The following is a 13,913-nucleotide window of genomic DNA, read 5'->3' as shown; positions in this document are numbered from 1 at the left end:
AGCTGTGGCTACAACCGTAGCTGCCTCCACCAGTGTGTGAATGTGAGAGTGAATGAATAGTGGAATTGTAAAGCGCTTTGAGGGCCCCGAAAAGCGCTGTATAAATGCAATCCATTATTATTATTATTTACTGCTAATTGCGTTGATATTTAACACAGAAACAAACATGTCTTAACTTGTGCACTTTATATGAACTGACTGTGCTTGTGTTTATAGGCACAACCATTAAACTAACCACACCCATGAGCACTATGAGGATTTCCCTCACATGCTTTTTTGTCCCATTTAGTAAATCTGGCCTGAAAAGTCTTAAGCTCGAGCTTATAGTGAATACTTGCACATTCGCTGACCTCATTATTTGAAACTTTGTTCATGTTTAATATGAGCATCCACAATTTTTTTTTTGTTCCACCATTAAAAGACTTTGTGAAAGACATATTTAGCAGTAGCAGCATTTGTCAGGACTCGCCAGCAGCGCGTAGTATAATTCGGAGCATGCACACGAGGCCGACAGAAGTTTCGAGTTTGCCTGCCGTTCAAAACTTTGATTTATTTCTTGTACCTTATAGGTGAGATAACAAATTCTCTCCTTCACTGGTTCTCAAAGGGCACACCGTTGAGTAGGGCAGATCTGAGGGCTGTCAACATCAACCTCTGCGACATGTGTGTCATTCTGTCAGCCAATCAGAACAATATTGACGATGCATCACTGCAGGACAAAGAATGCATCTTGGCGTCACTCAACATCAAATCTATGCAGTTTGATGACAGCATCGGGGTCTTGCAGGCTAATTCTCAAGGTAAGGAGCGCCCTATCATAGTTCACTGCACTGCCTGGAAGGGACAGGGCCCTGGCACAGAGAATATTCCTCAGTGGGTGCTGCTTGGCTGACCTGGTGTCACTGTGTTTGACAGTAAACCCAGCTGACTATTCCTCAGGTTACTGTAACAACTGGTTTCTTCACAAACTTAATTGGTGGCAACAAGCACAGCTCTGGCACAAGAGATTTGCCTGGCTTGCACATTGTTATTTTTCAATATCTGAGACTACTTTCATAAAACTAATGTGTGCAATGTATTAAAATTGCGTGTTATAGCTTTCTAAATGACACTTGAAGCACTCAGTTAGCTTCAGATGGTCTTCAGTAAGGGGCCATTATTTGGCACTGAGAGAAATCCTTTTAGAAACCTTTTGGCCTCGCGACGGGTGGAGGGTGTGGTGGTGGTAGGGTCTCCAACAATTTCATTATTCCTCTAATACATGTATGACCTCGCATGGTGCTGCTTAGTCAGCAGTAAGTGATGGATATCACAACATACCCTATGTATTATACATACAGCATCACTGATTTAATGTGCTTACTTGTCAGTCTGAGGAAAGCAAGAAATGTCAAGTCAATTTGGATTCAATCTTGCGTCACTGATTTTCTATTTCATGACTCCATATTGTACATGCTTTTTTTGCATATGTTTGTAAAATGTTTCTGTCTCCATGCACACACAATCAAAGGGAAACAAAATGAGCTGTTTGTCACATCTATTATATATAAATCAATACTGGTCGTTGTCAAGAATATGGTAACACTGCACTTTACACCTCACTCGCGGCTGCAAATAGATGAAATAGCCCCGACACATTAGTTCTGCTGATGTGCATTATCGTAACCTCTAAAATCAAGTACTGAACCTAGTATTAACTGATGTGCTTTGTGTGACATGTATGTCCATTAAGGCTTCACACCACCAGGAATGGATAGATCATCTCCTGAGAATAGTCCAGTCCATGGACTGGTGAGGCAGACCTCTGTCACCACTGGAGCAAATATCCCCATCATAACAGAACTAGGTATGGTTTGCTGCTACGTGTTGATTGATATGCTAGCTCTGCTGTTTTATGTTCTTTTCAGTGTAGTAGTTGTAAACAAATCTCCGAAAACACAAATTATGCAATTAGAGGCTGTCATCACTTGATTAACTGTACTAAAAGTGGAATTTGTTTATGCTTTTGTCCCTTGTTGACATGTACCAGTAACTGTTTTTCCTTAACACTTGTCTAGCGCCATTAGCAAAGCCAGGCAAAAAACTGCCTGTGATTTCATTCAGTCAGGATAAAAGCAGTGGGACCAGCATACAAATGATAACTGAGCTGGGTAAGAAGAAGTGCCTCTGTCCTGTACTGCAGTGTCGTAACTGCTGCTGCCTCCATATCAGCTTTCTTTTGATTTCTCGTGCTGCACAAGAGGCTCAGTCCATTCCCATGGCATCACTTTGAGCACATTTTACCCTTGGTTCTGGTTGAAATTGCCTGTCTTGTTTTGGCTCCCTATCTCAAAGCAAAATTTCTCCCTTTTATTTTTCTAAGAATTACAGGGTCTTTGATCCCTCAGAAGTCCTTGTGGCTGTTTTCATAGCATCTTCTGTCGGATCACATTCTCTGTCCCGTGCCCTTCTTTCATCTCAGCCCTGTCGATATGACTGACATTTATTTCTGTCCTCACAGAAGAAGCAGTTCTCCAACTAAATTTTACATCATTACTTTCTTCCAGCTACTGCATGTGTTTTTGTGCTCAAAGACATCTTTAAAGAAGGTTCTGGGGCAATGAAATACTTTCATTTGACTTGACATGCAAGTACAAGTAATTGGAAGTTCTGTCTTGGATTTACAAGACAAACAATGGCATAATGGTGTTACTGATAGTGACCTCAGGAGGACTTCAAGTTAAGGCCTGGAACTTTGACAATATGCATGGTGTCATGAGTGTGCATGAATGGCCTGGATATGGAATGTGGCAGAGGCAAGTTGGCCACAAGGCTGGATACAAACACCAGACACATATGTCATTTTAGTTCTTTTAAAGAAACTAAAATGTGGTCCAAATTTGGAACTAAGCAAATGAGGAGAATATGCGAAACTATTCACCGATTTCTAATACAGTCCATATCTGCTGCTACTGACTGTTGTGCACAACCGCTGTATTGTTGTGTCCTCCTCTTCACGTGACTCAAGCATTTGCCATGTTGGACTCAGTGTGCAGTAAAAAACCCCCAACAAAAAAACAAGCTGAACTGAAATAGCTAATAAAATGAACACGTTTACCCCATAGTGAATGACTCGAATGTTCAGTTCCTGGATCAAGATGATGACGACGACCCAGACACAGAGTTGTACCTCACACAGCCTTTTGCCTGTGGGACAGCATTTGCAGTCAGTGTGCTGGATTCCTTAATGAGTGCGGTAAGTCAAAAAATCGAATTTCTAATAACATCTGTCAATTGCAAAATAGGTCAACTAAATAGTCGCGGTATCGACTGATATTTAGCTACTTACTGATAAAGCTGTATCAGCAGTCTTAAGAGCTTGAAAAGAAGAAGATTGGGCTTTTGTTTGTTTCACTTCAGTCCAAGAAGCAAAACGTGGAGAATCCCAGGTATTTAAACCCTAATAGGGCTCTGCTAAGCTCATGTGATGAAACACATGTTCATCTCCAAAGGGGAAACTCCCACTTGGGTTTAAATACCTCCATAACCTTTTGGTTATGGAACTGAAGAACCCTCTTGGATGAGATGAAATAAAAAATATAACCCTTAATAATGACACATAACAAATGTTTTTTTGTGTCGTGTGTCTAAAAGAAAAAGAATAACCGCTAATATACTGAATTCTTTACTGCCAAATATCGGTATCAGTATTGTATCGGTTTTAAAAATCATATATTGGCCGAGCTTTACAACTAAATCTAAAAAAATAATACAAATAATAAAGTAGGCACATTCTGGTCCTCTGTTAAAAGAATGAATGACAAGACTGGAACTTGTACAAGGCATGATGGCTTCATTTGTCTGCCTTTCAGTTTGAGTGAGGTTAGAACAAAGCTGCCTTCAAGTGTGCTCCAGTGTAGACAAAGGTAATGCTACCTAATGGACAGCCCTCATCCATCATCTGAGTCAATAGTGCTGTCAGCAGCCAAGGGAGATGTCACCATGCAGTACAAGCAGGGGGAGACAAGCGACTGCAGTGAAAAGAAAAGGGGAGACATTTGCCCTTGTTAAAATCAGCAAAGCAATAACTGAGGAGGGATTAGAAAGATAACAATTACAGAGAGGAGTATATCTTCAGGTTTAGTGTGTGGTTTATAAAGCGGACTTTTTTTCTTTCTTATATAAAGCTAAGTAATAAATCCTTGTACAAGTGTGAACATGGACTCGCTGCTCTGATGGAAGTAGGTGTGACCTGCAGTAACTGGATTCTCCTGTCTTTTCACTCCATGTTCAGGCCAATGTGATGCGACAGAGCAGGGTTAGATAGCACCATTCAATCTGCCTGGCACGCTGAGAAGGTTCAGTTGTGACTTTGGGAGTGTTTGCTTAAGGACTCACCCCCTCTAACTTCATTCCTTCAGACATACTTCAATGATAATATCCTCACCTTGATCCGGACGCTGGTAACGGGCGGGGCGACACCGGAGCTGGAGGGGCTGCTGGCAGAGGAGAATGCATTAAGAGGTGGCTACAGCACACCACAGACCCTGGCAAACAGGGACAGGTGTCGCGTGGCACAGCTGGCCTTGTACGATGGGCCCTTTGCCGACCTCGGGGTAAGTGATTGGTCTTGTCACCTGGGGGCTAAGGACATTTTTGTCAGCTTGCTTTGTGGGAGCTGCTGTTACTGAAGGATGCAGAGTAATAGGGATGGGATGGGGATGTAAAACTGTGTTGAGTGATTGTGACATAGCTGAAATTGTATAATGAATAGAAAATAAAGTTATATTTATCTATAGAATGAGCATCAAATAAGTATTTTGGCATTTATTTAAGATGTTAGTTTTAATAGCATATTGACTGATTGTTAGCACTTACGTAGATGGATCAACTGAAGAGCCAGATGCATTTCTCAGGTCGTGTTTCAGGTCTTTGCTGGATGTTTCCTATTTCTTATGGACACAGCTCTCACACACTGGTCATCTGCTGTAGATAGATTTTAAAGCCTTCCACTTTTTCTTTTGTCCTCTACTTGTTCAGTTTCCTCAAATTTTTTAAGTACGCACTACACACCATGAGATATACCAAGCTTCAAGCTAATATATTTTGGGAATTTACATTTGTTGGTCCAAAAATACTGTTTGCTGGTATTTTTCATAAACCCAAATCAACTAAAGACATGGGAACAACTGATGGGTTTTGTGACAGGTTGCTAGTAATGAAGTGACTAAAATCTTCTTTTCTTGTTTTCCTAACTCATCCCGTCTGTTAGGTCCCTTTATTTATGCTTGAATGATTCATATGATTTAAAAAAAAAAAAAAAAATCCTCTGACAGTGGTCAGGTACAAGAACTGAACTGAAAATGACGGAAAGCAGCCGATGTCCAAAGAAAAACTAAAAGCCTTCAGAAAGCTTGGAAAGCTATTTCCGAAGACAACTTAAAATTTAGTCTGACTCTTAGGAAGCTAAATATAAACAAAGGAGGGGTGGCTCAAGACTCCTGTACAGTACTATAAATGGCAGAACAAAGCTAATGAGCCAAGGAGGCTTCTTTTATTTTGTGCTATGGCTCTCTTAATATTCTCTAATATTCCATGAAATCCATCATTGCTTTACCCTGGTGACCGAATCCTCTAATTGTGGCAGTTCCACTTCAACTGGAATGAGTTAACTGTGTGCTGTAAAATGTTGTTGTCCAATGCTTGTGTTTCTTGTCGAGTTTGTAGAGTTAATGTAGTGCTTAATTTCCATGACTTTCTGCTTTATTATCCAGCTGTATCAGATAAAGACGTAATGCTATCACTTTTGATGCTAGAGATCTATTTGGTGATTTTATTTGAGTGTGGTCAGGAGACAATTTTGTCCTTCATTTACATAGACAACAGTAAACACAACAAAGAGCATGCAAGGGAAAAGAAAAGACTACGTTGTGTAACACAGATTCTATTTTTCTATGATGTTAATATGTATTTTTAGTGTTGGTTTTACAAAATACAAATTGTGTACTCATCAGTTTTGTGTTCTCTCTTACAGGATGGTGGTTGTTATGGTGACCTGTTTTGTAAAGCCCTAAAAACTTATAACATGTTGTGTTTTGGCATCTATCGGCTACGAGACGCACATCTAAACACACAGAGCCAGTGTACCAAACGGTATGTGTTCTTGCATTTGAGTGGAATCCAAATAATAATGGATTCATGTATTACTTTATTTATAACTGGCCTCACATCTGGTCCCTTTTTCCTCTAGATATGTCATAACCAATCCACCGTATGCATTTGAGCTGGTGCCCTCAGACCTGATATTCTGCCTGATGCAGTTTGACCACAACGCTGGCCAGTCTCGAACCAGCCTCTCCCATTCTTCCCATTCATCCCATTCTTCAAGCAAAAAGAGTTCCTCCGTCCACTCTATCCCCACCACCAACCGCACCAACCGAGCCAAAAGCAGGGACTCGCGAGACAAACAAAAGTATGTGCCCCTCTAAAGCTCTGTGACTGTCTATGTCCGTGACCGGTGCCTGCCGACAGCGTTTGCCTTGTTTGTCCAGACAGACTTTCACACGTCTGAGTGTCAAAGTGTGTATGTCCGTCTGACGGTGTATGTATGTGCCACTTTTGTGTTTAACAAAGCAATTTAGTGTAGATTGGGTTTCCACTTTAGCAGGATTGGCTAATATTGCAGGTCAAAGAATAACTGGAACTCCCCTGGACTGAGCATTTTATTTCTGAGTTTCATTCCATCCATTAGCTGTTTTTGTCCCACATTCTTGTGCATTTGAAAGCCAAGAACAGTAGAAACATCCTGACTAGTTCACTTTGAGTCAAGTGCAAATATAGATCAGGGTTTCTACAACTAATTCTGTCCAGTTAACCGCTTACCAACTTTTAATTAACTACGAAAGCCTTACCTATACACACAGACTCCTCTCAACCTCCATCTAACGTGGAAGAAAAGGATATTATTATATATGTGACACTGGCAAACACATCATAGAACATGACAAAGTAATTACCCTCAGGGTAGTAAGTGACAAACATTGTACAACCTCCATCTTTCCTTTTTGTTTTGCTAATATCCAGCACCTCTGTGATTATGGCCACCGTCTCTTTCCACTTGTAGCATTCCAAGTTTTGTTTAATTTCGAATTAAAGCTGAAACTTATTGTACTAAATTGCACTTTTAAAATTACACGTCTTAAAGGTTCATGTCATGTCAATGAATTCTTGCACATCGTGTCCTCTCAATGCCTTTTGATTTGCGTTAGAAAGCTGCGCTTTTAGTTAAATGTTACTTGCCACCGTGAACTATTAGTTATGTCAAGACAATTTGCAAGCATAAAATGTTACGGTTGTTAATAAAGTTTGACCCGCACAATGTGAATGTCACATTTCAGTTTTATTCTACAATTGTTAAACTTTGTGAAGAGACATTTTCATGTATTATGATTACCACTTGTATTACCAGTAATTAGACTGGTAAACTGAATCAGAATTTCTATGCACCGCTGCAAATTGGGCCCGTAACTGCTTAAAGTCAAGGTTCAATGAAGCAGTGAGTACTACACTGTCAGCATACGGCAGCAATAGCTAGCATTTTTTTCTCTACAGAGTATTCGACCTGCAACCAAAGGAGCTGGAATCATTATGTCTTGATTTCACAATTTAGGTCTTACTTCAGTTTGAAGCCTTACTACACCTGTGGTCTCCACAGATGACACTATAGTTGGTGTGAATCGGTATAGGAAGGCGTTTCTGCTGTGGAAATGTACATGGCATTCTATCTAACTCTTAGCTAGAAGCAGGGATAGTTATTCAAAGTAGATTTTGTACTTCCAGATTTTATTACTTTGGCTAGACTTTCCCAATTCAACATCATGTTTGGGCTTACCAAGTCCCCGACCACATACACTTTTTTCAAGTGATTGATAAGCTGACAGCTTCAACCATAGTGTATTCAAGACACAAGCAGCTGACTGGATGATACCACTTTGATCAGTCATCAATCCTTTATAATGGTACCACGTATACCTACAAGTTGTTTTTTTTTACCAGATGTACAGAAGTCAGAGTTTAGATTGTGTAGATAATTCTTCACAGGTGGCCCCAGCCCATTTTTGAACAAAAGCAGTGTCCTCAAATGTATTTGGCTTTTCTTTCTCTCGATAACTCTAAAAAGGTAAAGAATCCATTTCCTATCCATAAGCTTTCAACTTGCAATTTGCAATATAGAAACATAACAGCTGTAAAGCATTACACTGTACAAGAAGACAGAGCCTCTAAGCTACACTTAGAGTTTCACGACTTATCTGTACACTATGGTTGTTCTCTATAGGCTGTACCAATGTAGTGCAAGCCTACCAGGTCCCATAATGAAATAATGCCTTTGTTAAGTACACTTAACCTGTACTTTTAGTGCAATATACCCTATTATAATTACACTGTGGTGTCTGGCAGGTGTTTGTTATAGAGTGCCTGCAAGTTGGCATAATGAATCAGGTGAATCATTTAATTAAAGACTGTAAGATCGATATATAAAAGGTTGTTGATTTCTTGGAGTTTTGAAACCAGAGAGGTTGGAAACCGAAGACACTTCATCGCATTCGCCATCACAAGTCTTTAGATAATGAGCATTCCCTGTAAATCCTCCTTTATGAGTTGAATAACAGTCATAATTTCCCAAATAAACCATATTATCTGAAACTATTGATTAAAGTCACCAGTTGCATATTTACTGAGTTCACAGACTAATGAAGCTTAGAGCTATTTTTCCATGTACGTCTATACAACAGGAAGTCTTATTTGGAACCAGGGAAATAATTCCCTGCTGGGCAAAGAACATTGGGGCGCTTCTGTATCGGCTCCACTTGTCAGGCTCAGGACCCACATCCATCTTTTATACTGTCTATAAGTATGCCTCTGTGCTTCCGATTAACTCATTTTATGTCTTTACTAATGTATGTTGGACCATAAAGTACAGACTTGTTTGAATCACAAAAGCTTGTTTGTGCCATGTGCAGTATTTTTATTTGCATTAATTACTAAATGTTGTTAATCAGGCCTGTCCCCAAGAGTCCTGATGAACCTTAAGTTCATGGGTTCGGTTCATGGGGCCGGTTATATTTATTGAATATATTCCCGGTATGGATGGGGTCTAAGATTGTTTGGTTTAATTTAATTGTCTGTCTCTGAGTATATATTGATTACAGGTATCTCAGTATTTTACTGTTATTAACACAGTGAAGGGACTTTGCAGAATTGACAGAGGTATGCATTCTACAAATAATAGCAATATCCTAATATTTTCACATTCATTCAAAGGGAATGCTTATGTGTCACAGCTGCTGAATGAACACTACAGGCTTTTTATGGTTAACAATACTGCTCATGCTCAGTTAATACGATGCATTGCACTTTTTTACACAGATCCATTTAACACACCAGTGTATTCGTTTGATTTAAAAACATCTGACGTGCAGCTGCATGCTGGTATTTCCATCTGAAACTTGGAGATAATTTTTTAAAACTGCTTTAACAATAGGCATGGGAAGATTATGGCTGTCTGACATGCATTATTATGCTGGATGCATAATAATGGCACTTAAAGATATTTTTACATGACCTATGTTGTTTTTCGTTATCTTTTTTTGTGATTAGTGGCAACCTACTGTTTAACCTACTCCAAATCCATACGCAATGAGATCATCTGCTGGTTTTATGCCTCCGATCTTCCTGCTCTGCCTTTTCTGTTATTAATGGTCGCATTAGTATTTTCCCACTTAGCTTACACATAGTGTACTACTTTCTCTTTTCAAAGTGCAACAAGGATAAGTAGAGTTGGCCAAGGTATGGAAGTGAATGAATATGCATGATATTACATACTTGCACTGAACACGGTCATGTCCCTGCTGACATGTTGCCCTCTGAATGAAAGCCAAGTAGTTTAGCATTTCCAAATGACTGCTTCAGGAGAGCATGGTCGTGACCTAAGCAGCACAGTTCACAGCGGGTTTGACTGTAAAATGTGTGACTGCAACTGAATGGTTTGATGCTACATTTTACTGTTGTTTAATGTTTTGTTGCTGGCACATGTATTAATGCACCACAGTATAACAGCCTTAGGTCATGACCATGGACTTTGCCAAGCGGATGAATCACATTGTAGAATGTCAGGTTATCTATTTCCTTCTTAACCAGAAAAAGTTGCATCAAGCCAAAAGTTTGAAAATATACGTATACATATAATAATTATGAAGGTGGAAGTCCTGCATTAACTTGTAATTTGGTGAAGAGATTTTGCTTCACTGGAACTTGCATGTCTTTAGACTCAACAAAGCTGCATGCTTCATGGCAGTATATTTTTAAAAAATGGCCATAAGATGAATGGCATTATGCTACAATCGCACTAGGAGACAAAAGTAGAGACAGCAACACAATCAAAATTATTGCAAATGTGCACGATGAACCTGAGATCTATTGCCTCCGACCACTCGCCGTCACTTGCCCTCTCAAACTGCACCAAGAGTCTGCTCTCAGTTTGCAGTTGAATGGTAATTAAATTAGTGAAAATCACAAATCTTATGCTACTCTTGTCTACATGCACAGAAACATCTTACATTCTAACCTAAAGCAGAAATTCCACAAATAGTTGCTACGGGATGGAGATTAAAGTGCAAAATTGCACAGGCACTAGGCAACCTTGCTTTCTAGATTAATAAATAGGGCGGCAGTTACTTGCAAACATTCTCCAATCTGTGTGAAAGTGATTACAGTTATTTGAAGACAGTTTGCCTCCCACCAGGCGATCTGTGCAGTGCCATTGCGTGCAACACCCTCAATCCAGAGGTGGAGGGTGTTGCAAGCTCAATCGCTGGGCAACCAGTTGGCGACCATGACTACTTGTAATAGACCCCTGACAGCAAAACAATTAAATCCAATCACTGGGCAAATGCTAATTTCTCCTAATCACAAGGAGGTTGCTGTCCTATTTTTACACTAGCGTGATTGAAATATTAGAGAGGGAGGTAAAAACACAATGAGTGATATTTTCCCACCACTAAAAACTCACCGTGGAGCTTAAAATACCTTCGTAAAGCAACAATTTAGAAAAAACATTTTTTAAAATGTTATTAGTGCATGTAAAAATGCATCATATTAATGCAAAATATTTGACCTCCATGTAGCATTAACTGTCTGATGTCCTCCCTTCTTGTCTTTTTATGATTTTGACTCTTTCTCAGAAAAGACATGGTTTACAGATGAGCAACAGAATACCCACCAGAGGACCATAAAGCTCAAGCCTGTGAATACTCTCGCCGTCAATCACATCAGTCGATATACTGTACATCCGCAAGCAGCTTGATTCCACCCATCAGAGAAGCAGAGCACACGCGCTGAGTTCTGGACGCGTGCTGGTTATTGGACTCCTAGAAGACTCATCGTGTAGGCGTCCGTCCGGAATCTGAGATATCGCCTCATCTGCAAACGCAAATCATCATTTTTTTCATCGTATAAGGCGAACATGTACTGCTTTCGTCATTCACCTCTGCAGCAAGTTTATTTTACGTAATCTTCATTAAAGACAATCGTTGTCAAATATCACAGTCACTCAGCTATTAGTTTGCACAGCTAACCTTTAGCAGTGGCCAGACTCCATGACTTTTTTGGTTTATTTTGGGGAATGATGGTCACGTCAACAAGAAAAGCAATGTTAAAAAAACAGAATAACTACTTCTAATACTGCTAAAAGGGGTGTTTATTAGGATTAATGGATCAAGTTTTGCAATTGTAAAAGTTGCCTTCTTAGCTGTGTATGAACAACTACTACTACTTCTGCATTTACGTTAACCAATGTTGCAGAGTTAGTCTGTACAGTATGTTTAAAATGTGTATTTTACACCCAGCTGCAACCCCACCACAATGGCATTGTTAGTGACTGACTCTCAGTGATTCCTTTGCCATTTGGAGCTAATTCACAACATTTGTGACAGTTACGACGGCCAGTGTCCATATGTAAATGGCATTTGGGTCCAGCCTTATCTGAATCCATTTATGTTTGTCTTATTTTTTTTGCCTTTTTTCAGGTGTTATAAATGTTTTCACGTTGCTATTTCAAGTTGTCCAAAACCCCGGAAGTGTTAACAAGTATCTGCATCTGCAAAATTTCTTTTTGTTTTTTAATAGCCAAATATGATAGAGCTGTTTTTGTTGTTGTTGTTTTTTTTGGTGAAATTATAAAACAACCAAAAATCCAAAAGTTTGTTCATTTTACATTTATCCATTTACTTAAGTCACTATAAACAGCTAAGCCAAATGCTATGACCATATATGATAGACTTGTAGGTAAGATGAATGTAAAAGCCACATATCGCATAAAGTGGGCATCATTTAAGTCCTCCTTTGGCTGTAAGCACTGCCTGACACAGGATTGTCTTGGAGGCCATTAAAGCAACTTGTATGTTCTCCATGACCAATCTTAATGCCATAAACAGACATGATTTTTGTTGATGCATGAAGAACAGCTCTATCATAAAAAAAAAACCAACTGAATTTTTGGCTATTTGTTTTTTTTTTTTGGAATACTTTGTTTTGTTTACCTCCTCAATGACTGATTACATATCTTTCATTTCCATTTGTTTCTGTTTGGAAGCACAGAATAATGTGTGTGGTGTTATTAATCATGTCTTATTTTAATAATGAATCACAGCTATACTGGCACTGTTGTCACTTTACTTTAGGATCAATGAGGGGGAAGGAAAGGTAAAAAAAAAAAAAAGCAAAGAAAAGCACATATTGCTCCATGAAGTTCTCGATCCATATATGACACATAACAGTCCAGCCTAGGATTCATGTTGGATGTAAAATGAGAGAGGTTGTGACATTTTTACTGGCACAGAGGAAACCCAAGCTGTCCATCCCTCAGTGCCAGTAATGTGCCAGGCAGTGCTGAAGCCAATGGAGGACTCTAGGAAGACCCACTGCTGCGAAAAGAGGCTTCTAGTTTAGCGTTCTTAAAAATTCACTGGAGATAGCTACGACTGTCGCAAACAGTCTGAGAAGTCTTAAAACTTTTTTTCTTCTAAATCAATCCATCATCAAGAGCAGCGCCTGAAAGCAATTCAGTTGTATGTAAATGTGTAAAGCTTAATGTGAAGTATTTTTTTCTAGTGTGTTCCCGTTTGACAGTACCTGTGGGGTTGAGAGACATTCAACATTGCAGTCTAGTCTGTATTATTTTGTGCTTTTTTTTTTTTTTTTAGCACATCGACAATGCCAGTGCTAAGTTGATATTTCTGACTATGTCATCATACACAATAATAAAAACTGTTTATTGTCTTGTACAAATAGCCTTGTATATAAATTGTACATGATTTCATTTTGTATTTTCACAAATTAAAAGCAGATGTATTGTGTTCTATAATATGTCTTGTCTCTTTATTTTCTCAGATTTTAAAAGGATGTTAATGATGTTTTACACACACACGCGCACCCCAAAAAGGAGAAAAATAAATGACACTATCTCTTTGATAACGCTGCACAATTTTGGATCACGTGACACAGAACACCTCGTTGTACCCTCTTGGATAATGGCTGATGTAAAAACACACTCCACATTCTCACCTGAGGGATGGAGAGAGCCCATCATCGTGCTTGTTAACGATTTTTACACACCATGGCTCTGTGGGAGACTGTCAGCATGCCAATAATATTTACAGTCTAACACCTCGCAGAGAGGCCGCTGATTTCCCTTATCCTCCTGCCAACAGCAGTGTCACCTCTTCTTAGTAAACAAACACGCCTAACTATCAAACTAAAAACAGTCTATGACTACTATATATGTGTATTATTTACAAAGCAGTGATTTACTGTGTCAAATTATAAATGAGCTGACACTTTTTTTAAAGGGTTACATTATCAGCTATTATTGCACAGAA

The 13,913-nt window shown here is 39.2% G+C and overlaps 1 protein-coding gene across 16 annotated transcripts in view; it reads left to right on the top strand.

The window, feature by feature from the left end:
• Positions 1-11,388, top strand: part of LOC102213110 (calcium-activated potassium channel subunit alpha-1) — a 98,734-nt gene extending 87,346 nt beyond the window's left edge. For 10 of the 16 annotated variants that reach the window (XM_005736402.2, XM_005736403.2, XM_013911680.1 and 7 more), the window contains 8 exons: positions 608-800; positions 1,733-1,846; positions 2,058-2,150; positions 3,105-3,235; positions 4,401-4,595; positions 6,014-6,132; positions 6,230-6,451; positions 11,220-11,388. In XM_005736402.2, the coding sequence (XP_005736459.1) occupies positions 608-800; positions 1,733-1,846; positions 2,058-2,150; positions 3,105-3,235; positions 4,401-4,595; positions 6,014-6,132; positions 6,230-6,451; positions 11,220-11,241 (1,089 nt within the window). In that variant the 3' untranslated portion in view covers positions 11,242-11,388. The remainder of the gene's footprint in view (positions 1-607; positions 801-1,732; positions 1,847-2,057; positions 2,151-3,104; positions 3,236-4,400; positions 4,596-6,013; positions 6,133-6,229; positions 6,452-11,219) is intronic. The other 6 variants (XM_005736410.2, XM_013911682.1, XM_013911679.1 and 3 more) reach the window with 1 other exon arrangement.
• Positions 11,389-13,913: the final 2,525 nt, after the last annotated feature.

This window comes from Pundamilia nyererei, unplaced genomic scaffold (assembly GCF_000239375.1).
Source record: "Pundamilia nyererei isolate P.nyererei 1_Seehausen unplaced genomic scaffold, PunNye1.0 scaffold00069, whole genome shotgun sequence".
NCBI classification, from domain to species: Eukaryota; Metazoa; Chordata; class Actinopteri; order Cichliformes; family Cichlidae; genus Pundamilia; species Pundamilia nyererei.
The sequence above is the reverse complement of the archived record's forward strand: the minus strand, read 5'-3'. Positions and strand labels throughout refer to the sequence as shown.